The sequence below is a fragment of the Diadema setosum genome, chromosome 12 (genome assembly GCF_964275005.1).
Source record: "Diadema setosum chromosome 12, eeDiaSeto1, whole genome shotgun sequence".
Classification (NCBI taxonomy): Eukaryota; Metazoa; Echinodermata; class Echinoidea; order Diadematoida; family Diadematidae; genus Diadema; species Diadema setosum.
In genome coordinates, this window is record NC_092696.1 from 17487903 (window position 1) to 17511023 (window position 23121).

At 38.9% G+C, this 23121-nt stretch overlaps 1 protein-coding gene across 1 annotated transcript; it reads right to left on the reverse strand.

Moving 5' to 3' along the window:
- Nucleotides 1-5718: 5718 nt before the first annotated feature.
- On the reverse strand, nucleotides 5719-19224 carry LOC140236133 (uncharacterized). The gene is made up of 11 exons (XM_072316105.1): nucleotides 19096-19224; nucleotides 18621-18767; nucleotides 16526-16579; nucleotides 15474-15584; nucleotides 14886-14996; nucleotides 13884-13983; nucleotides 12410-12463; nucleotides 10034-10110; nucleotides 9360-9533; nucleotides 7183-7398; nucleotides 5719-6191 (listed from the first exon to the last, which is right to left on the reverse strand). Exons 1-11 carry the CDS (start codon nucleotides 19222-19224, stop codon nucleotides 6057-6059), a joined length of 1308 nt encoding a protein of 435 aa, XP_072172206.1. The 3' UTR covers nucleotides 5719-6056.
- Nucleotides 19225-23121: the final 3897 nt, after the last annotated feature.

Sequence of the window (23121 nt, forward strand, 5' to 3'; positions counted from 1 at the left end):
GGGGGAGGTTATGTTTTCGTTACCGTTGATTTGTTTGTTAGTTAGTTAGTTCGTTCGTTCGTTTGTCCGTGTTCAAAATAACTCAAAAAGTAGTTAACGAATTGAGATGAAACTTGCAGGAAAGGTGTAGAATGACACAAGTTACAAACGATTAAGTTTTGGTAGTGATCCGAGAATTTTTGGGGAATTTATGAAGGATTTTTGATATTTTGGCAGGTATAGGGTCAATGAACTTGGGAGTTCAGGCTGCCCGTATTTGAGGTTTGCATGCGCACACTAAAGTGTGTGCTCTAGTTTCTGCTAGGGCGAGGCGCGCGGTGCAGCTGAGGGTTTAATGACATAACAAAGGCTTCTATATTGGGAAATCGGGCGGCTTTCAGCACACAATGCAGTACAATGGGTGGAAATCACTGATCTCTGTGGAAGAACAAGATCAGTGCAGGTGGAAATGGGCTGCATGCTTGGCGGAGGTCTGCGCTCTCAGAGTGCTTCTCTAGTTTATAATGATACTTTTTTGTCCGACAACAATGAAACTAGATACATGTACACATGTAAGGAAAGAACACTGTCGGTCCTGATAAATTTGTTGTAACAGGATTCGCCTGTATGTGTGTATCCTAATTTAGAGATGTATTGAGATCCATGTTTGGAGATTATCTGGACTATAATTGCTGACTCTACAATGAGAAAAAAAGGACAAAAACTCTCTAAGGGATTGCCGTAAGCAGTCCTGTTATAAGTCATTTTGTTTATGTCCTCATCAGAGAGCAATGGTATTTGAGATTGCTTTCTGTGTTTTGGTTTGTTTGTTTTTGCTCATAAAAAGAAGAATGAGGTGTTGGCATAGGTGACAGTGTTGGCTTTACTCTTCAGTAAGAAAATTATATTCATAGGCCCTATTAGAACATAACAAACAAACAAACAACTAAATTATGATAATCTCTTTCTAGCTCAAATTTTAATCATTCCTTCCCTAGTACGAACGATAAATTTGAAATGGGAGACTGTTGAGAATAGCTTGTTTGGTTTGAGAGAGAGAAAAAAAACCCAACACTGCAGCTTGTATATATCAAAACAATTGGATTAAATAACAAAGTATTATATAGACACACTCTGAGTTTCATATAATTCTGATACATGTAAAACAAAAGTGCCGTTTAAGGTGTTTGACCCCCCCCCCCCCCAAAAAAAAAATTGTTATTATGACAATATTTATGCAATACAGTACTGCATTGACTAAATTGTTATGATGACCTTTGCCTGTATACTAGAGTCTGTCCGTATTGGCAGTAGGGTAGGAATCAAATACAAGGGTACAGGCACGTCTTGATATATTCACACATTTAGCAGCATGCTCAATAACAACATACAATTCCCTCATCATGAAAACCCCCAATAATAATAATGATGATGATGATAATAATAATAATAATAATAATAATAATAATAATAATAATAATAATAATAATAATAATAATAATAATAATAATAATAAAATAATAATAGTAATAATAATAATAATGATAATTTTATTATTATTATTATTATTATTATTATTATTATTATTATTATTATTATTATTATTATTATTATTATTATTATTATTATTATTATTATTATTATTATTATTCATCATCATTTTTTTAAAAACATACATTAGATCTTCTTTATCCAAAGTAGCCTCTTCAGTGTTGCCACTGCTCTACCAGAGGACCCTGCCCTTATCATTAGCCCAACGTACCCATTTATAGGCCTACACCTGGGTCGAGAGGGACATGGTGGGTAAAAAACATCTTGTCCAAGGACGTAAGCACTGGGCGGGAATCAAACTCGAGTTCTTTGATCAGGAGTCTTATCCACTATGCCACAGTGCCCCACAAATCATCAACATACACGTAGTGCATGCCTGATCATTACTGGAGCGGCTCCAGACTCACAATCCGATTCAGCAGACTGAAGACAAAGTAGTCTGATAATATCGTCTGTTGAGAATGAGAAGGGCGTTAAGTGGTCGTGAACACTATGGGTTTAGTGGCAACTTAACGCCCTTATCATTCTCAACCGACGATATGCTGCCCACACATACATTAAAGGACTTTATCGGTTGTTTATTTAACTTACTATTCATGTCAAAATGGATAACATACAATAGTATAAAGTCTGGATTCAAAGATTGGTTCATTCTAAATGTACCAACAACAGACCAAAAACCTTGGCATCTTTGTCTTCCACACTGTGTCTAACTTTACACGAAGCATTTTTCTTTCAAGGTACTGGTATTTCATTGCAGTTTAAATAATTTGTACGATAACATGCAAATTCAGGGACATTACTGTAAAAATGGAAATTTTCACGTGCCATTTTTCGTGCTCAGTCGGGTGAAATGAATTTCGTGTGTTTTCAATTTGGCAGAATCAAAGATACAATGTATATACTTTTGTTACATGTACCAGCAAAAATATTCACACGATTCTATTTTTACGCTGGCTAATTTCATGTGTGAAACGCGCAAAAAAATTCCACTTTTACAGTAACATGAAATCTCACATCAAATTTTAAAGAGATATTTTTGTTTTCCTCCTCCACTCTCGAAATCATGTTCTGTATGTTTTACTAAAAACATCTGGTTACTGATGCATGCCCTCAACAGTCTCAATAATTTTGTCAGCATTCTAAATGCTGTAGGGATAAACTGTGGTGTTGCCTCTGCTACTCTCGTGCGGCATCATTGCTGCTGAGAACCAATAACATCTTTCCTACTCATTGCATCACAGACGCTGATCTCAGTGAATACAAAACCGACATTCCTATTATCACAAGTGACAATTTTCTGCTCATGCGCAAAAAAAGTAACAACGAACTGGCTTGTAACATGACTGTGATGCACAGTTAGAAATTAAGGGGTTTTTTTTGGGAGGGGTGGGGAGAAGGGGGACAACTTGGCACTTTGCGTGGGGCTACACAACTTTTTTTTTTTTTGGGGGGGGGGTCAGGCAGGCTCATTTCATTGTCAGCTCGCTGTTGGCAGCTCTGTCAACACTGAGTTTTTGTTTTCAGATAAAACACCGTTCTTGCTCTTATTTCATTCTCAAAACTTGTTCTAGAACAAACAAAAAAAAGTCTTACTTTATCCTCTTGCATAATGGTAAACTACTGTTGTGCGACAATCTTATGTAGTTCACATTACCAGGACAATTCATTTCATTTTGCAGTCTGCCCATTAATAATAATTAAAAAAAAAAGATGGCAAAAGAAGTATGCAACATAGCATCAAATGTTCTGAGGAAAGTTCCTTTTTGATCAAGGTGAGGAAAAAAAAAAAATTCTCGAGAGCAGGGATTGAAGAATTGATTTGTACAAATTATTTCAGTGCTTTAATGTAAGAGTACACACTTTTGTTCACACAGAGATCGCACAAGATCATACTGTTTAAAACAGAAATGAAATCCATGGTCCCTTGTGCAGCAACTACACTAAAGGCTCCTATAATGGCAACAATTCTCTGGCAACCAGTATGGTATTTCAGCTGTTTTTGCCACAACTGCAATTTAGTTTTATTGCCAGTTCTTTGAAGATTGTTTAAGAAAGAAAAAATGGATATGATATCCTGTAATCATGACTTCCTAATACAGTAGACTCTCATAACAACACACACAGTGAGACAAAGAAATGTGTTTGACATATCAATATTACGTTATGTCATTGTGGCATACACAATAAAATATAAAGCAATTTTGAACATCAGGACTAATTCTACTCTCTTTTATCCAAGATTTTGATGCAACCAGTGTTCTCCCAAAGAATCTACTTTACTATAACCCCTGTTCGGTGCAAATGGAACCAACAGAAGAGTCTCCAGACCTTTATAGACAATCACATTTCAAACGGAGATATGACAAATTCCAAATAATATACAGATATAAATAACACAAAAACATACATATACATGTATATCCAATAACTTGTTCCTTTTTATACCATCATCAATGCTGCTCGTCATTGCAAGAAAAACGTTTTGTGGAATGGTGTACTGTACAGCGCAAAGGTATTTCTGTGAAGCATTGTAACCTGAATCACTTCAAATACAGTCAACCTTGCCCAAATCGAATCCATTTAGACTGAAGAAATAGATTCGAGTTCAGAGAAAATTCCACTTATGAGGGATTAAAATCAATAGAATGTAAAGTGAAGGACCTAAAAGACCTTGAACTTTGCCGACTATTCGGCTTATGCAATGTTGACGTAAGCAAGGTTGACTGTATTCAAGAAACAATAAAAAAAGAGGCATGTGAACAGGGGAACCTCGTTATAATAAGCTGATCGGAGCCACTGTAAATTCTTCATTTCTTGGGTATCTTGGTATATCAGGGATTAACAAAAAGGAAAGATAATAACAGGAATGGGACCTGCAAAATGACATCATATCAGGTATCTCGCGAGATCCACCCTCGTTATAACGAGGTTCCACTGTAGTAACTCTGTGTTACGCCCGCAGAAGGAAAGCCCATAATGCTTGATATATGAGTGAAAAGTGAAAAATGGATTTGATATCAGAAAGCCACAGAAAGTAATGAACACCAATCCGTGAATGACCCATTGGTCATGGTGTGCAGTGAGGTTCCCCCTATTGGTGGAAACGATGCTAGCTCTTGGATGACACATGGTCTGTTGTATTTTATCCGACACTCATCTGAGTTCCAACAAGTCTCTTTCTTTCACACACTTGTTGCTGTGTACAGCAGATTGCCTTCAGAACAGCTTTATATTTGTGTGATATACATTTCCGTTATTTGCCCTATTTCATATTCAAAGCCAGAGACTACGACTAAACAAAACTAAAATGTACAACGATGAAAAAACAGTCTTGAGGTCGACTTTGAGTACACAAACAAATAGGGTCAGAGCAAGAAAGCACACGCAATAAATGCTTTTGTGTTCATGTTCACTATGCTGTGAGAGCAATACATAAAGTTGATGACATTTCAGTTCATTCTGTGCACAATATTCCACATTTTTCATGCTGCAATCTATTGAAACCTTCCCCAGCTGAGGCCTGATTGAATTTTAATACTAATCCATCTGTCACTAGCTGCTACGTGTCATTTGATGCGAAACACATAATTCCAATATCCAGGTTGTGACAATGCACAAAAAAGAAGGGAAAACGTGAGATGCATGCATAACGGTGGCACTCTGAGCAAAGGGTATCCACACTGAATCACACAAAGTGTTTCCAGTGTTTGAAAGATACAGTAGTAACCGCGGCTGGCCTCCAAATGGCACTCAGGAGGCATGGTGGAATGTATCACAGAGAGATGATCACAACCATAAATGGCAGGGAGTCTCTTGTCTGCGGCAGTCGTCCTCAGACTTACTCGGCAACTGGATCCTTACCAATCTCTTGTTGGAAATTGTACTGCTGGGATCACTTCACATGAGAAGGCTACAAGAGGTAACCTATCCCATACAGCCATCTGACCACAAACAAGTAGTAGGCCATCCTTTCGTAGCCTGTCTGTGTTGGGTGATCCACATACCGGCCAGGTTTAACGTATAAATGTGTGCTGCCCACTGAGACATCACCCCTTAGCTCACACGTCGTCAAATGTCCACTACTGACGATCCCCCGTCACACGAAAACTGTGGGTGGCGCCCTCACTTTTTGAACGCGATGTCACATGACCCCTCCCGCCATGTGTTAAACACAGGAGCCTGTTGCAGGTCATATCACCACTTCAATCCATACCCACTTCACCTGGCCGAGTTCACGTGTCGAATGCAATGTCTCTCCCGGGGCAAAGTTCACGCCCAGAATCTTGCAGGCCTACTTTCACTCAGTGACGACATGAGGATACCAGGAACAAAGGTCAGAAATAGTGCACATAAATCTCTCTGCTGAGCATCAAACAGCAACGTCAATATAGGTACCATAGTGTTGTCCATTCACAAAATACATCATCTGGGTCCTTTTTCCGTGCTCCGTGAAATGTTCGTGGGCACAAGGGGAGACCGTCCGTTCGGTCTCCTTCTTTCCTCTGCCCATCAGCTAGCGGCAACTATTGCGAGACGCCCTGCACGCTGCTGGTGGGTATCGTCGTGATGGTGTTGCCCTGACTGATCAGGACCTGGGCGGTGGTGGCAGCGCTGTTGGAGGTCAGCATGCTGAGGTTTATCAGACCTTCCGGAGTTATCTTTACGGCAAAAGAAAATGAGAAATGGCAATACTATAATAATAATGATAATAATAATAATAACAATAATAATAATAATAATAAAAATAATAATAATTGCATTTATATGACGCTTCATACTGACGTTTCTAAGCGCACAATACTAAGGTGTCACCGTCACTTATATGATTGTGTTAGCGGTTAAAACTCCACTCCATGTAATGGTTAATACTCCAAACATCATAACTACCAGGTACGATTCTTTTCAGCAATTCTGCAATTATACCCCTCTCCATGTCAAACACGATCATAACCAAATCCTACCACTTCCATAGACAATATACTCTGTGACTGTATAGCAATTTTTGGGTGACATGGGGAGTAATATGTCATAAAGCATTTTGAGTGCTACGATGTGTTGGGAAATCTGTGATGAATAAACAAATTCTACTACCAGCATTTGATTTCAGTGCAGTGAACAGTGTACTTCAAAGCATGTTCAGCACTGTAACATGCTGGAAAATGCTGAAATTTAACCAACATTCATTGCTGTCATATTAAGAATTATGATGATGTGGAAGACACTGATGATGAGTCTTATCATCTGTCTTCTCTTTGTAATCATCATCATCATCATCATATTCAACATCACCATCACCACATTCATCATCACCATCATCATCACCACTAACCCCACTACCATCACCATCAGGGCCAGTGCTGCATTTCTAAGAATGGGGGGGGGGGGGGTGTTATATTTCTAGTTTCATTTCAGGGTGTCATAAGCTGACATGCAAAGAAAGAAAGAAAGAAAAAATGACCTTCATTGCAATTTCCTGGTGCCACTTCTGGGTTTCATCAGCTAACAAGCCCCCAAAAAGAAAAAAAAGAGCCATACCCACACTTTTCTGCTCATCATCATAATGATCAACATCAGTGTAACTGCCAATGCCAACAGCTTCATCACAACAACAGAAAAAACAAACAAACAAACCCTTCTCCGACTACTGACCGTGCCGTCTGATCCCGGGGCAGGGGCGAGGGTGATGGCCTGAGGTATTGGCACCATGGTCGGCAGCGTCACATGCTGGCTAGTGGGGGAGCTCTTCATGGCTGATGGAGAGTGCGTGAAGCTGTTGTCACTGCCGCTCGAACCTGAGTTGAATCGACCGCCCTCGCCCCGTATCCTCTTCATGGCATGGGCATGGCGAGACTCGTGCAGGTATTTCTGTTGGGTAGGAAAAGATGGTGTGTGTTATTTACATGTATTTGTTTTTTTCATTAACTCTGGTATTTATATTCCTATTTGTTCATCTGTTCATTTCTTCACTCACGATGATAACTACTGTAAAACACAATCTTTTCGCAGCATGAAATTTTCGTGAATTGGAGCCGACGGCCTTTTTCGTGGCATGACATTTTCGCGAGTTGACTCTAACATTCAATGCGTATAGTGTAGACAAAAACTTTCACATGCATTTTAATTTCGCGAATCTTGGCTCTCGTGAAATTCACAAAATCAAAATGCACACGAACATTCCTCGTTTTACAGTATGCAAACTAAATATCTACACCATTATTTATGATTTGACAGACTTCTTTCTTTCCTTCTTTGATTTATCAACCTATTGATCCCACCACTCATTCATCTATCTATAGCAATCAAATAATAATGAGAATGAGGTTGAAAGGTATCATACATTCTTCAAAAATATCAAACATATTAAACAAATCATAGCATAGGGTACACATAAATCACATAATCTGGTATTGACTGATTCAGTGCTACATGTCTTTACTTCTGTATTTTTCTTATCTATTTATTTTCATTCATGTATTCATTCATCCAGTAACGTATTCATCATTCCATCAAGTAACCCATCTACTGCATTTACTATGTACCTATCAATCCTTCAGTCAGTCAGTAATTTGTGCATCAGTCTATCTACTTTACTAATGAGGATAACCATGTACTTCTAAATACTTCTGTATACTGTGGTACAAAGTAGCAGTAGTGGTGTTTTTTTAATTTTTTGTGTGTTTTAAATCTTTTAATAGACCAAATGCTATAAATGGCTCAATAGCTACATCATGGGATATCTTGAGTATTTTGTAGAGCCAAAATTGGGCAATTTCTTTTTTTTCTCTTTGAAAAAAAAATAAAAGCAATTGTGGGTCTTATATGAAACCTACGATATTCATCATATCAGTTAGGTCTCCCACAAGTGCTCATGACCTTTGACCTTTGATCCCTACTCGTGTAGCTGTCATATTCCGGTGGTCTATCCCTCATTTTCCTGATGATGAAATCCATGCTAAGCCCAACAGTTTCTCTTTATCATGCAGACTGACAAAAATTTCCAATGGCCTTGACCCAAAACCACTTCTTCCAAGCATTTCACATGAATATTGCGGTAATCTTATGACCTCTAACCCAATGACCCCTCCCCCTAAATAGTCTTTGTCATTGCAGTGCTTTCTCACCCTCCTCTCCTTTGGGATGTGCCCTTCAGCCTCCAGCTTGGCCCTGGCTTGCTTCCTCTTGAGGATACTTCATATGATACTGTGGTGGTCTCATAACCTCTGACCTAATGACCCCTTAGCCTAGATATTCCATATCATTGCAGTGTTGACCTATGACCCAATGATCCCTTAGCCTGTATACATTATGTATTCCATGTCATTTAAGTGTTGTCTCTCCCTTCTCTCCTTGGGATGCGCCCCTCGGTCTCCAGCTTAGCCCTGGCATGTCTGTGGTCGTCTTATGACCTCTGACCCAAAGACCCCTTAGCCTAAATATTTTGTGTCACTGGGTGTAATCTCACCCTCCTCTCCTTTGGGATGTGTCCTTCAGCCTCCAGCTTGGCCCTCGCCTGCCTCCTCTTGAGGATACTTCATATATTCAATAATGTGGTCGTCTCATAACTTCTGACCTAATGACCCCTTAGCCTAAATATTCCATATCATTGTGGCATTGACCTCTGACCAATGACCCCTTAGCCTAAATATTTTGTGCCATTGCGGTTTTATCGCACCCTCCTCTCCTCTGGGATGCGCTCTTTGGCCTCCAGCTTGGCTCTAGCCTGCCTCCTCTTGAGGATGGTTCACATAATACTGTGGTGGGCTTATGACCTCGGACCCAATGACCCCTTCCCCTTGATATTCTGTATCATTGAAGTATCTTCTCACCCTCCTCTCTTTGGGGATGCGCCCCTCAGCTTCCAGCTTGGCCCTGGCCTGCCTCCTCTTGAGGATGCGGTGGTACTGCTTGGCGTTGACGTACAGCGGTTCCTCCTCCAGGAGCTCGGCGCCGGGCAGAGGGATGCGCTGCATGGTAGGCACACCACCGGATCCTGGAACCATCTGAGAAGCGAATGAGATAAAGGAAAAATCCATCCTGACAATTATGTCTCTTTCTATAAAAAAACAAACAAACCAATAGCATCAGAGAAGTAGATAGTGAAAATTTGGAAATAAAAAATGCACAGATCAATCATTTATAAATTGCAAAAAGTTAACAGAGTGAGACACATTAGCAACTGTGTGATCTTAGGTGTTGAGCAGCTTTCCATTTGGTATGTACAAAAAAAAAAATCACCAATATTCATGTCTTTTTTTCAGGGGGAAATGTATTTTCTTTAGAACTCTTCTTCGTATACAAGAAGACAAGAGTAACAAGTTTTTGTGAGTCTTCATCAGAGGATAAGTTCTATCTGTATCCAAATATTTGAGAAAAATGAATTGATTGACTGATTGATTGATTAACTGACTGACTGACTGATTGGATTGGATTGATTGATTAAGTGACTGACTGATTGAATGATTGATTGATTGAATGAGAGGCAAAGTTTGTGTCCACTCACCATGACGATGCTGTTCTCTGTTCCATTCGAGGGTACCTGGAGAATCTGCGTCCCCGCAGCGGGATTACTTGATGCCGCTAACAAAATGAATGCCAGAAAATACATAAAAAAAAAATGAATTATTGGAAAGTCCTGCAGGCCTTGTGCTGAATAGGACTAGGATTATTACATCCACATTCATAACCTGCAAGTTTTGCACATTTAGATAGAAGCATGATAAATGAAAATGTAACATAAGGTACTTGATATGCCAACCCCTTTTCTCTGGTTCAACTTCTTATTTGTTGTTCATTATCCTGGGATGACATCCAATATGCAGTAGCATTTATGTGATTTTTTATTTGCTTGCTTGTGTGTGCAGAACAATGCAGAATATACTCTACTTAAAATTTGTTCCGATTCATGTGATTCGCATACGTCCTCCCCCCAAACATGCCATCACAAGACATACACATGTTCCATAAAACAGCAGTTTAGCTGGCTGAAAACAAGTGAAACCCACATATTGGATGGGGCAATTCTTCTGGGAACCTTAAGGCCTTACTTATCTTTATTTTTTTTTAACTCTATATGAGTGCCTTCAAGTGCTCTCCTAAAGCGAACTGGACCATACCAAGCCTGTGCCAGAGGAGCACTTGAACACTCCTGAAGTGTACCATACCGAACCGAGCCGAGCCAAGGGTGGACCACATCACGATGTGCTCCAAAAGGGTCCCAAATGCGTACCAAGCGTTCGCATGTGAAGAATGTGCGTAACATGCACATACATCATAATGCAAAGAGTTCATTCTCTTTGTTTGGGATATCTGTAAGTCATTCATATGCGCAAGGTGAATGACCCTGTCGCTACAAAATGTGTGATCCCCTCTACAAATAACCCATGAGGTACGCTTTCTCAACTGACCGCTCAAATGCTTCAAGTCTGGCACAATTTGGTATGGTTCACTTTGGTTCAATTTGAGTGCTTGAACGCACCCTATAATAGTCTGAAATCAAAGTAAAATCAAGTTAAATTTGGAAAAAAAGAAGAAGAAAGAGCATTTGAAAAAAAAAAGAGAAAAGGATAGCCTGGAACTAACTCCGCTTGAGTGACACACTTAAAACAAATGACCTAACAACTCTCTCTACAAGTAACAACAAAATAAAAACTTCTACACTTTCTGTTAGTAGCATTAAGAGCACATGGGCAATAATGGATTCAGCAACTGCAGAAAGATTAGGTGAAACATTCAGTGAACGTTAATGGGAAATCAAAAAATCCATTAACAGTTGTGATGTTTCAAAAGTTTTCACTAATTCTGTTTGCAGCTCTCACTACACGAGAACTCTATAACAATTAGTAATGCCACAGTAGTATACAGGTAGGAAGAAAACAAAATAAGAATTTAACAAATTCTAATCTTGTAATGAAAAGTAATCTTGTAATGAAAAGTATACATCTCCTTGTCACTGAGATATTGATGTGCAAAGCTAAATGCTATTCTCCTCCCATAACAGAGTACCGATATAATGCTGTCACAGTCTTTTGTTACAGCATAGTGTTGGTTCCAGGCAAGTTACCCTCGCACAAGGCTTCAGACGGTGGGTCTGAATCGGGTACGAGCTCGGTTAGCAACCATTGTGTTCACTGATATTTAGGCTATGCGAGGTTGTTTAGAACAAGTTTCCATGCCCATGAATGCCTATGACATCAAACTCTGGTACTCTTTAAAGGGAAGGTAAACCCAAAGAGCAATGTGGATTGAGTGAAAGCAGCAACATTAGCAGAACACATCAGTGAAAGTTTGAGGAAAATCGGACAATCGATGCAAAAGTTATGAATTTTTAAAGTTTTGGTGTTGGAACCGCTGGACGAGGAGACTACTAGAGGATATGACGTATGAGTGGACAACAATACAAAGAAAATATAAAGGAAATTCAACAAAAATTCACTTTTCTAGAATTATGAAAGAGCAATGGACCAACCACTTTCAGAAAGCAGGGGGAATAATTGTTACCCTTAACATATGTCAATATGAAGTTGATGGAATTTGTAATTTTCATGAAAAATGGATTTTTGTAGTATTTTCTTTATATTTTCTTGGTATTGTTGTCCACTCATACGTCATAACCTCTAGTAGTCTCCTCATCCAGCGTTTCCAACATCAAAACTTTAAAAATTCATAACTTTTGCATCGATTGCCCGATTTTCTTCAAACTTTCACTGATGTGTTCTACTAATGTTGCTGCTTTCACTCAATCCACATTGCTCTTGGGGTTTATCTTCCCTTTAAATGCTCTTCTGATATCATAAAACAAATGAATCCACATACAATATGTTTGGGAAAACATCTCTTTTACATCTCTTTTATGTTTCACACACCCACACCCACACACCTTGAGGTTGATTTGTCTGCAGCATTACAGTGTTAGCGTCCCCGGCACCTGTGGCTATTGAAAGAAGAGGCGAAAGAGAAAACGGGAGTTCAGGATCGATCCAAACCGCAAACTAGAGTTAAGCGTGTGCCACAGGCTTCAGCAAGCACAGGGTGAAGGAGAAAAGACAAGGTTTGTCGGTAATATGGCAGATATTTAAGTGCTACCTCTGTGAGGGAAAACAGATTTCACACTACAATGATAATGTAGCCCTCAAATTTCTGCACTTTAAGGAGGGTTCTAATTGTAAACCAGGGCCCTGTCTTATAAAAACTTGTGATAGAAATCAATCAATCACAAATCTCTTGAAAGCTGCAATCAGTCGCAACCTGTGATTGATTGATTGCAGTTCTCCGTCTTAATTTCAAAACATAACTTTTTTATAAGATGGATTTGCATTCAATCGTAAAGTTGTGACTGATTTGAATCAATCACAAGTCTTTATAAGACGGGGCCCTGGTTTCTATAATGCATGCCATTTCCACAATCTACAACCAATACAATAATAAAAAAAAATAAGGTCTGTGGAGAGACTAGCTATTGTAATTAAAAATAGTAAGTGGGTGAGAGGTGATTGAATTGTCCCTGAACACCACACAGGAAGGAAAAGACAAGTGGTCTCATTACCAGGTTTTGAGCATGATACAATTCAATATCCTAAATCCTGATAAAATCATACACATAGTGACCTTTAATACTGCATTTATGTTTACCTTATTGGTAAAGTTACATTTACGTTTTGTTTTGTGTTTTTGTTTTGTGTTTTTGTTTTTTGTTTTGCTTTAGTTTTTTTTTTTTTTTTTTTTGGGGGGGGGGGGAGGGGCTGTACTTGAAATGACATTGTCACAAGTTTTGATTCACCAGAAACAAAGAGCACAACATCACAGTCTAACAAAACATGAGCAAAGCTGCCTCTAAATTTAAGCACATGGAGCAGAGAACGAAAATAGAACTACGACACTGTGATAAGTCAGGGCTCATGTGCCTTCAATTCTGAACACCTCCACAACAATAAAAAGTTATTTATGTCAAGTACTAGTTGCTCATCATATTACATTTGATCAATGGCATGTGTTTCCTGTTTCAGGCACTGGAGGAAGTCATGTAATAACTGCACACACTTATTGTCTCTTCCGAAAGACATCACATACAGTGCACTCCCGTTATAACGAACACGGTTATAACGAAACTCCGGTTACAGTGAAGTAGAAATTCAGGCCGCAAGATTATCCACTCTATGTATTTTTATTATCTGTTTGGTTACAACGAAATTTTGATATAATGAAAAAAAAAACCGCCAGACCGAGGACTTCGTTATAACGGGAGTACACTGTATATTTCTTCTTCAAAGAAGAAAAAAAGAAAGGTTTTAGTTACAAGAGATGAGAACTCCCTTGAATTAGGATTAGGATTAGGCTGGGATTTGTCTACATACTCTGAAGTTGTCCAGCAGACTGCAAGGTGACCGTGTTGTCGTTGGCCACGACTGGTTGATAGTATATGGTTTGACCGTCTGCAGTTATCAGCTGCTGTAACTGTATATGGAAAATGCAGACATGACTTTGATTGGAAGATTCATTACAGTTTGGCAAATTTTTGTGTCTCTCACCTCCAGTCATACATGGCTGTGCAAATGCAGGCACATTCATAAAGAGGAAATCCACCCTAAAAATTAGTTTGAGTGAATAGAAACAGAAAAATTAAAGGAACAGTGTGGTGAAAGTATGAGTAAATTCTGATGAATATTGAGAAAGTTAGGATCATTTGAATTTGTGACTTAGTGTTTGATCAATCAACACTTCAAAAATTCATAACTTTATTTTTTTTTTTAATCAGAATTCCCTCAAACTTTCACTGTCCTGTTCCCGAGTTTTCTATTCACCCAAACTAATATTCCGAGTCGATTTTTCCTTAAATTAGTAGATCTAATGACTTATATCAATTCATATTCCTCATGGACTTGTTTCCTCCGCACAGTTATCTATAACAGAATATCTTTTGCAACTCAACCTGTATTACATTTCTTTTCCATCTTGTTTTTCTTCTTTTTTTAAAATCAAATATTTACAAGTCATGCTTGGTGTCATGCATCCTGTTTGAAAAAACAAACAACAACAACAACCCAAAACAACAATATTGGGAATTATTGTGCATATCAGCATAAATGCTAAAATTGTTTCCAACAGACTTAAAGCATATATCAAATCATGACCCTGTATGCAAGGGGCTAAAATACATCACATGCTTGGAATGCAATGCTTTTACCCTTTGATGTGTTTGATGGAAAAAAAAAATCTTACCAAATCTTTGTGAGGTGTCACATGAGCTAAAAATCCACACGGACCAAAATTGTGATGCTGGCTTACACTTTCTGAACAATGGATGAATTGGAAACCTCAAATCACTGTCACTGTGTCTCTGGTATTTAAACTGTTACCTGAATCTGCTGACCCTGTGCCCCCTGTGGCTGCTGTATGATGATCTGCTGCACTGGCTGAGACCCTTGCTGATTGGTGGACTGAACCTGCTGGGGCTGAACTATTTGAATCTGGAGGGGGGATTTAGTGAAGAGGGACACATGGTCAAGCAACATACAATATTTCATACCCACTCTACAATACACACAGACAAAATAAATCTTGAATGTTATTCTACAATCATGATGGAGCGGATTGCACTGAATCAAATCAATGACAGTGAGATAAATGAATGAGAGAAAAGTTACATCAGCACATCCAGATTAGAAAGATCTAAATTCTGTAGCTGCATACTGTATTATCTCACGCATTTGCGGTGGTTTAATTTTCGCAATATTTGCACAGGGATTGATATACATTGAATTGCCAACACATCAATATATTTGCTTGGAATGCAATGTATACCATCTCCATGATGAGAGATTGCTAACTTTGCTTGTGAAAACGGATCAAGTAAATTCCTTATTTAGTCTCTATGGGATTTTTGATCACAAAATATATAGCAGGTGACAGTATATATTATTCAAATCTATAATCAGGCTGTATACCTGTTGTGCTTGTTGTTGTTGCTGTGTCTGATCTTGCTGCTGAGACTGCTGCTGTTGTTGTTGCTGTTGCTGACTCTGACCATTGCTGTTCTGTGCCTGGGCCACTTGGACCTGTACAGGTGAAGAGGGGAATCCCCACAAACAGGGACATTGTTTCAGTCAAACACTCTCTTCCTGTTATTGCATTTAAATTCTTAAAGGGGTAATAGCCTTTATATATGAGGAGTATACAAGGAGAGGTGTAGAGATACACAGGAGTTTTCGCTGGTATTTTTTTCCTACAAGTAATCAATATATCAAATTCTCAGAATTCTCTCAATGTATAAGACACATATTCCCAATGACATTGCTACAGACATGCCATCATTCAGAGCTCTTTCAAAAAAAAAAAACAAAAACATTAATAAGAAGTAGCACATATTTTTTGTAGGTCTTGTTAGGGATATAATTTTACAGGTTGAAGGAAATACTTACATGATATATATCCCTGACTCACACCAAAAATTTGGAAGAGCACATATACAATTGGATATTACAAAATTTAACATTCTGATGTTCATAACTATGATCAATGATCGTTGTCCTATTTGTGATTACCTAGGGTATGTGTTGCTGCAGAACAGAGCAGAACAGACCTTTCATTCAAATAAATTTCTGACACAAGTATAATATATTGCTTTTACTATGTTGGGGGGGGGGGGGGAAGGGATAGGAGAGATGGAGAGAAGCAGATAATTCTCGAAAGAGATAGAGGTACAGTCAACCTTGCCTTTAATTCGAATCTACTTTGACTGAAGAAATAGCTTTGACTTAGAGAAAATTCGACTCATGAGGGATAAAAGTCAATGAAATATAAAGAGAAAAGGACTTGAAAAAGATCATCGACTTTATAGGCAATTATTTGACTCATGCAAGGTTGGCTTAGGCAAGGTGGACTGTAGTTGAAAGGGGGGGGGGAGGAAGGGGGGGGGGGGGAGTAAGAGAAAAATGAGGGAGGGAGATGGGGAGAAACAGAAGAAGCCAAAAATGATTCCATTCAAAGCTGTACTCACCTGTGCCTGGGCCTGCTGTCCTGCTCCTTGGATCTGAGTTGGTACAATTTGAATCTGCATCCAATGTTGGGGGGGGGGGGGGGAGGGAGAAACAGACAGCTGATTACAGCACATTTTTCAATGGTTAGCTACCAAATGATTCCAGCAAGGAGTTTTCATGTAAATAGCAATTCACTCTGCATAATTTGCATTTCAACGAAACTCTAGGTGATTCTGTATGCCATCATTCATGATGAAAAACTAGAAATGTCGCTACGGCGACTGGTGTATGCCTCCGCCATAATACATGGTTCTCCTAATAGGTCTATAGTACAATGTCTTGACAATGTGTGATGACAGTTTCACACAATTGGCAAAATATTAAAATGACAGGTTTGCCACAAATGTGCTGAATGTTCACTTTCCTAGAACTAGGTTCAATTGGATGAATGATTAAAACGTCAGAGTGCAGGTATTTGGGGGAACTGATGATTTTCACTTGACTTTTGACCCTTTTACAAGTTTATGCATTGAGTAATTTTCAAGGTATTGAGAAAAAGTATAATTTCAGTATCAAATGGTAAAATAGTATCATCGAAACCTGGCCTTTGACCTTTGACCCCACAGTTCCAAAGAGAATCACTGTAAGGTAGAACATGCATAAATATGTAAGTTTCATGACAATACCTTGAGTTATTTTTGAGATATGGAGGAAAAAGTGCAATTTAGCACTTTCACTTGACCTTTGACCTTTTGACCTTTGACCTTTTGGCAAGAAACTTCCCACAGAATATATATTGGGTTATACATGCATACACCAAGTTTTAAAAAAATCCTTCAGGCACTGCATAAATATAAGGAAAGTAGTTATATTTTGAGGAGTTGACCTTGACCTTTGACCCCTGACCTTTGACCCATGACCCCCAACTTCCCTAGATAATCACTGCCCATCGGTACAAGCATATATACTAAGTTCCATGAAGATACCTTGAACCATTTGCGAGATATGGAGAAAAACATGAAATTTCAATTTTTTTTTTCCACAAAATAACCTGTGACCTTTGACCTTTGACCCTGTGACCCTAAAATCCACACAAAGTATCATCCCCCAAGGATATACCCTCATACCAAGTTTGATGCAAAACCACCACACAGTTCTTGAGATATCGACAAAAATAAAACGGGACGGATGGACGTACGGACGTACAGACGTACGGACGGACGTACGGACGACCCAAAAACATAATGCCTCCGGCCACTTCGTTGGCGGAGGCATAAAAAAAAGATCCTAATCCACTGAAACTAATTATGCTACATCAATTATGCAAACAGATAATTTCTACATGAATGGAAAGCTATTGGTAAAATACAATGTAAAATGCATCATAATTTATGCAAAAGAAAAAGGATCAACATGAAAGAGTAGCATGGTCATGATTGACCAGGGTTAAAGGGTCTGTACAGTTCTGGTCAAGGCGAGGATTTAGCTTTTAACGTTTTGCAAGATATTCAGAAACCTCTCTATGAGATGGCAAAGAGCATGCAATTCTAAGGGGTATCAAAAGTTTATTTGATGAAAATCAGTTTTGAAGTGGCTGAGATATCCAAAAACAAGGTGAAACAAAGAGATCCTAATAAAGTTGTGGCCTGTCACCTTTTATTATAATCACTTTTTTGGATATATCAGGCATTTGAAAACCAATTTTCATCAAATAAACATTGAATCCTTCTTAAAATTACATGCTCTTTCATATTTCATAAGAAGTTTCTCAGGAATTATCTCACTTAGGAATCATCAAAACATGAATCCCCACCTCAACCAGTACTGTACAGTCGCTATCCTTGACAGATACTTTGGGGAATCCCCAGTGAAATCATGTGATGGCAGCTTTCACTGCATGGAGCTATTATACACTCTGTGTGGTAGCTCCATGTTCACTGTATGCCATTTGATACAATGTCTGTACAAGCATTACACCAGCTGTAGAATTTGTATCATTTTGAAGCTCCTACAAGAAGTTGCCTCAAGGCAGGATTGACTTAAATGGTAAAACAACAAAAGCAACACCATCTACATAAACGACAAGAAAGAAATGAAGGTTCAAAGTTCACCTACCTGCTGGACTTGACCCCCTCCTGACCCTGCCACCTGCAGGGCCTGGGCAACTTGCTGTAGCTGGACTGCCCCTCCTTGACCGCCAGCCACCTGGAGAGTGATGGGCTGACCGCCAGCTAGAATCTGGCCACCACTGACTTGGACCAACTGGACAGCAAGAGTGAGTATATTATTTACAAATCCTGTCATTTTTTCTTCTTTTTTTTTCCAATCTACGCCTGTTCATTCTGCAGAAAATAATACTGGGTATTTTATAACACTCACCAAAACATTAATACTGGTAAGATAACTTCAGATAATTTCAATACCGGGTAAGCTTTCAAATATGGTGATCCGAAGATAATTCATTTACCGAGTGTACGTTTTGTGAGTTATCTATCACTGGTAATGGTACATCTAAAGTCACTACATGGAACTCTACATGCACCATCCCAATCGTCTGAAATGACCATGGGGGTGTGATGGGTCATCTTACCTGTTGACCCTGTCCCTGCAGCTGCAGCTGGACCTGCTGGCCGGCCTGCTGACCGGCCTGAGTCTGAATGGTCTGGATCTGTCCCAGCTGGTCAGCAGTCAGTGTTTGTGCTGCTGTATTACCCTCCATCCTGCTCTTCTTATCAAAGTCTCTATATGGCAATGAATGCAACGTAAAATGGAAAGAGAATTGGCTTCATGTAACTTTAAAAAACAACTAGAGAAGCACTCTGAAAGCGCAGACCTCTGCGGCCAAGCATGCAGCTCATTTCCACCACTGATCTTGTTCTTCCATAGAGATACATGTATCAGTGATTTCCACCCATACGTACTTATAGCATCGTGTGCTGAAAGTTGCCCGATTTCCCAATTAGAAGCCTTTGTTATGTCATAAACCCTCAGCTGCACGGCGCGCCTCGCCCTAGCAGAAACTAGAGCACGCACTTTAGTGCGCGCATGCAAACCTCAATATGCGAGGCCTGAACTCCCAAGTTCATTGACCCTACCTGCCAAAATGTCAAAAATTCTTCATAAATTTCCCCAAAATTCTCGGATCACTACCAAAAGTTAATCGTTTGTTACTTGTGTCGTTCTCAACCTTTCCTGTAAGTTTCATCCAAATCTGTTAACTACTTTTTGAGTTATTTTGCGCACGGACAAACTAACTAACTAACAAACCAACGGTAACGAAAACATAACCTCCTCCCTTGGCGGAGGTAATAAAGAATGAATACTGAAAATTACAGTTTTGATTCTCTGAACACAAAGCAAAAACAGAGCAAAACAAAAATAATAAAAACAAGGTGTAGATACAGGGAAACCATCTACCTAACTAATGAGGTACTGCTTGTAATGAGGTGAATTTGGCAGTCCCAATTTTCAATCATTAGTATATTTGTTGCTCTCTGTTTAAGTAAGTTTTCAAGGTACCAGTTACATCGAGCCTGATTTTTTTTTTTTTTTTTTTTTTTTGATGGAAGAACATGATTCACATCATGGAAATAGCTATAAGATAGCCCATATAATCAAAAAGAAAAAATTAAAAACATAAACAGACAATCTAAATAAAAAGATTTGGATATGGATCCACTAAGTCTACATGCTCCATCAACAAAAAAAAAAAATCTTGATCCATATGAAAATATAGATTTTCTGCTTTAAATGATTTGTTGAAATAATTGTGCTTAATTGCAAGAGTACCGTGTGGATCTGTACAGAGCACGTACTGAATCATGCACAAGTGACAGCTTGGCTATGTGACCATGAGAATATGAATGATTAAATTACCACTTGGCAGGACATTTTCACAGGAGTCAACTACACTGTAAAACAATTGAATTACCTTAAATTTACATCCTCATCTTTCTCGGACGCCATACTAATTCCGAGTGCTGTTGAAATAATTAAGTTCCTTCTGGCGACTACTGTAAAAGTAGATATTTTCGCGTGACTACTTTTTCACTCTAGGCCGGTTAAGAATTGAGTTTTGTGTGTTTTTTATAATTCTGCGTAATAAAGACTACATCAACTACTGGAACACAAGGCAAGCAAAAATATCCGAGTGCTTTTATTTTTTCGCGCTAGCTTCTGGTTGCGCGAAATGCGCGAAAATTTCGACAACGAGAAAATGTCCACATTTTCAGTAATGGTTGTTGATTAGACAATCGACCAAAATTTGTGTACACAAAGTCAAATGATTCGAAGAGTGCCTCTGCACTAAAATAAACATTACTTATTATTAATTGCATCTAACGTTATCTCATTTCACGAACACACAAGTCGTATAGTTGGGTGTTGTGTGTTGACAGTATACGTGGCACAGCTCAGTAAACTAATTATTTAGGAGAGTCTAAACTATACAGGTACATGTACTTGTGTGACATGAATTAAATCATTGATTTTTACCTCCACCAAGGAAGGATGTTCTCTTTTCATCAGCATATAATTGGTTTAATATGTTTGTTTGTGTGTGTGCAAAAACCGAAATGACTCAAATAGATTTGTCAAATGATTTAAATGAAAGTTGCAGCTAGGAAAAGTTGATGGAACAGATGATTAAATCTTGGAAGTGATCCAGGAATTCTTATGGATTTTTTATGTTTTGGCAGATAGTCTAGACTAGGGTCAATGAACTTGGGACATGGGAGTTCAAGCTGCACGTACAGGAGATCCTATTTGACTCGGTTTACCTATACTAGGGTCTATGCTAGTAAAGCGCGCGCTTTGCTTGGGTGAGGTGTCCTGTAGCTGGAAGCTGATGGATGCATGTACACAAAAGGCTTCCAGAACCTCCTCTTAGATCTGTTATATTTGGGAAATTGGGCAATTTTTCTCATCATGCATGTGGATATGCTATGGATAAATCATAAAATGAGAAAAATAAGAAAAATTATTATACATACAAGCCACTTTTTTGATACAATAAAACCATCAATATTCCTGGAAGGGGTTTGCTTAATGACATGCAATATTGTTAGCATAATACCTGTCCTTAGATGCATTTTACATTACCCGTAGGTCCTATCAATGGAGAAAAAGAGTACAATATTGTTTCCAATATTGTACTCTGCTGTCAATAACGCACTCAAATGTTTCTTTATATGCATGCGCAGTATCGCTTGCAAAGAAAGCAAAGTGCAGTGGCATTGCGCGATGAGGTTGAGAAATGCCATAGGAGTACACGTAAATCGTCTGTGCGGCCCGGTTTGCGGCAGTCGCTCGCTGATATGCTGTACTGTACTGTACTGTACTGTACCTCCGTATACAGGTTGAAAGGTTAGATTTTGTAAACAACAATGGCAGCCTCCACGGTTCGCGACTCTAGACTCTGACGAATTCGAAAACATTCTGAAAGAAAAAGACGCGTTGAACACGCGAAAGGCAACAAAAAGTGCTCTAGATGTTTTGAGAGCATATTTAACAGAGAAGGAATTGCCGTGGACGTTTTGATCACTTTCATGTCGAATGTGAGTGAAACCATTTTTCCTTTTTTTTTTTTTGGTTGAAATTGAATGTGGTGTTGTCGTGGAAAGTGGTTTGTATGTATAATAATAATGATATTGGATTTCTTTCGTGGTATATCAGATATATTGCATTCATCAACATGAATATATCTGATATACCACTCAAGTGCATCCAATATCATATAAATATAAAGGTGTGTGTTGGGGGGGGGGGGGTACACCCTACAGTCCCCAGACCTTGCACATAGGCCTACTGTAAAAGTGGGTATTTTCGCGCGACTAATTTTTCGCACTTGGCCGGGCAAGAAGAGTTTCGCGTGTTTTTAATTCCGCAGAACCAACATCACGCAAAGGAACATATGGCAAGCAAAAATATTCACATGCTTTTATTTTCGCGCTAGTTTCTGGTTACACGAAATGTGCGAAAATTTCAACACCCATTTCCACTTTTACAGTAGAATCTACCGGTAGGGCCTAGGCCTGTTATTAAGTTGGATTTATACAGTCAAGCACAAGGAAGGGGGGAAAAAAAAAAATCTTCCACTGTTCCATATTCGATGGTGCTGGTGGTCGTGGTCTACGACTAGATCTAGATAATCTACAAATGAGAAAGAAAATTCTTCAGAAAGTCCCATAAAAAAATAGGCAATGCTAAATACATTGGGCCTCTTTGTACTGTAATAAAATTGCTACATGAATACAATAGGCCTACTGTAACAAATTGCTCTCCGCTTGCCTATGAATAAAGCATGACTTTCAGGTTCACATCTCACAAAATTTGCGGCGGCAGCACATCACAGTACAGTAACTGCACTGTGCACTGCAAGTGTGTGTGTGTGTGGTTGTGTGTAAGAGCAATACGGTTTCGTTCATACCCGCGCCATTATCTCCGCACAAGCGGAGAACTGGTAGTATTTCACACACGTAAGCACCTCGAACACAATTCCCCGCACACTCGTTCGCTAGAACAACTACTTCCCCATCGTTTTGAGACATTTTCCCCAACAAAAACTGACATTCCACGTCTAAATTCCCGGTATAGGGTCTCTACCCACATCGAGTAA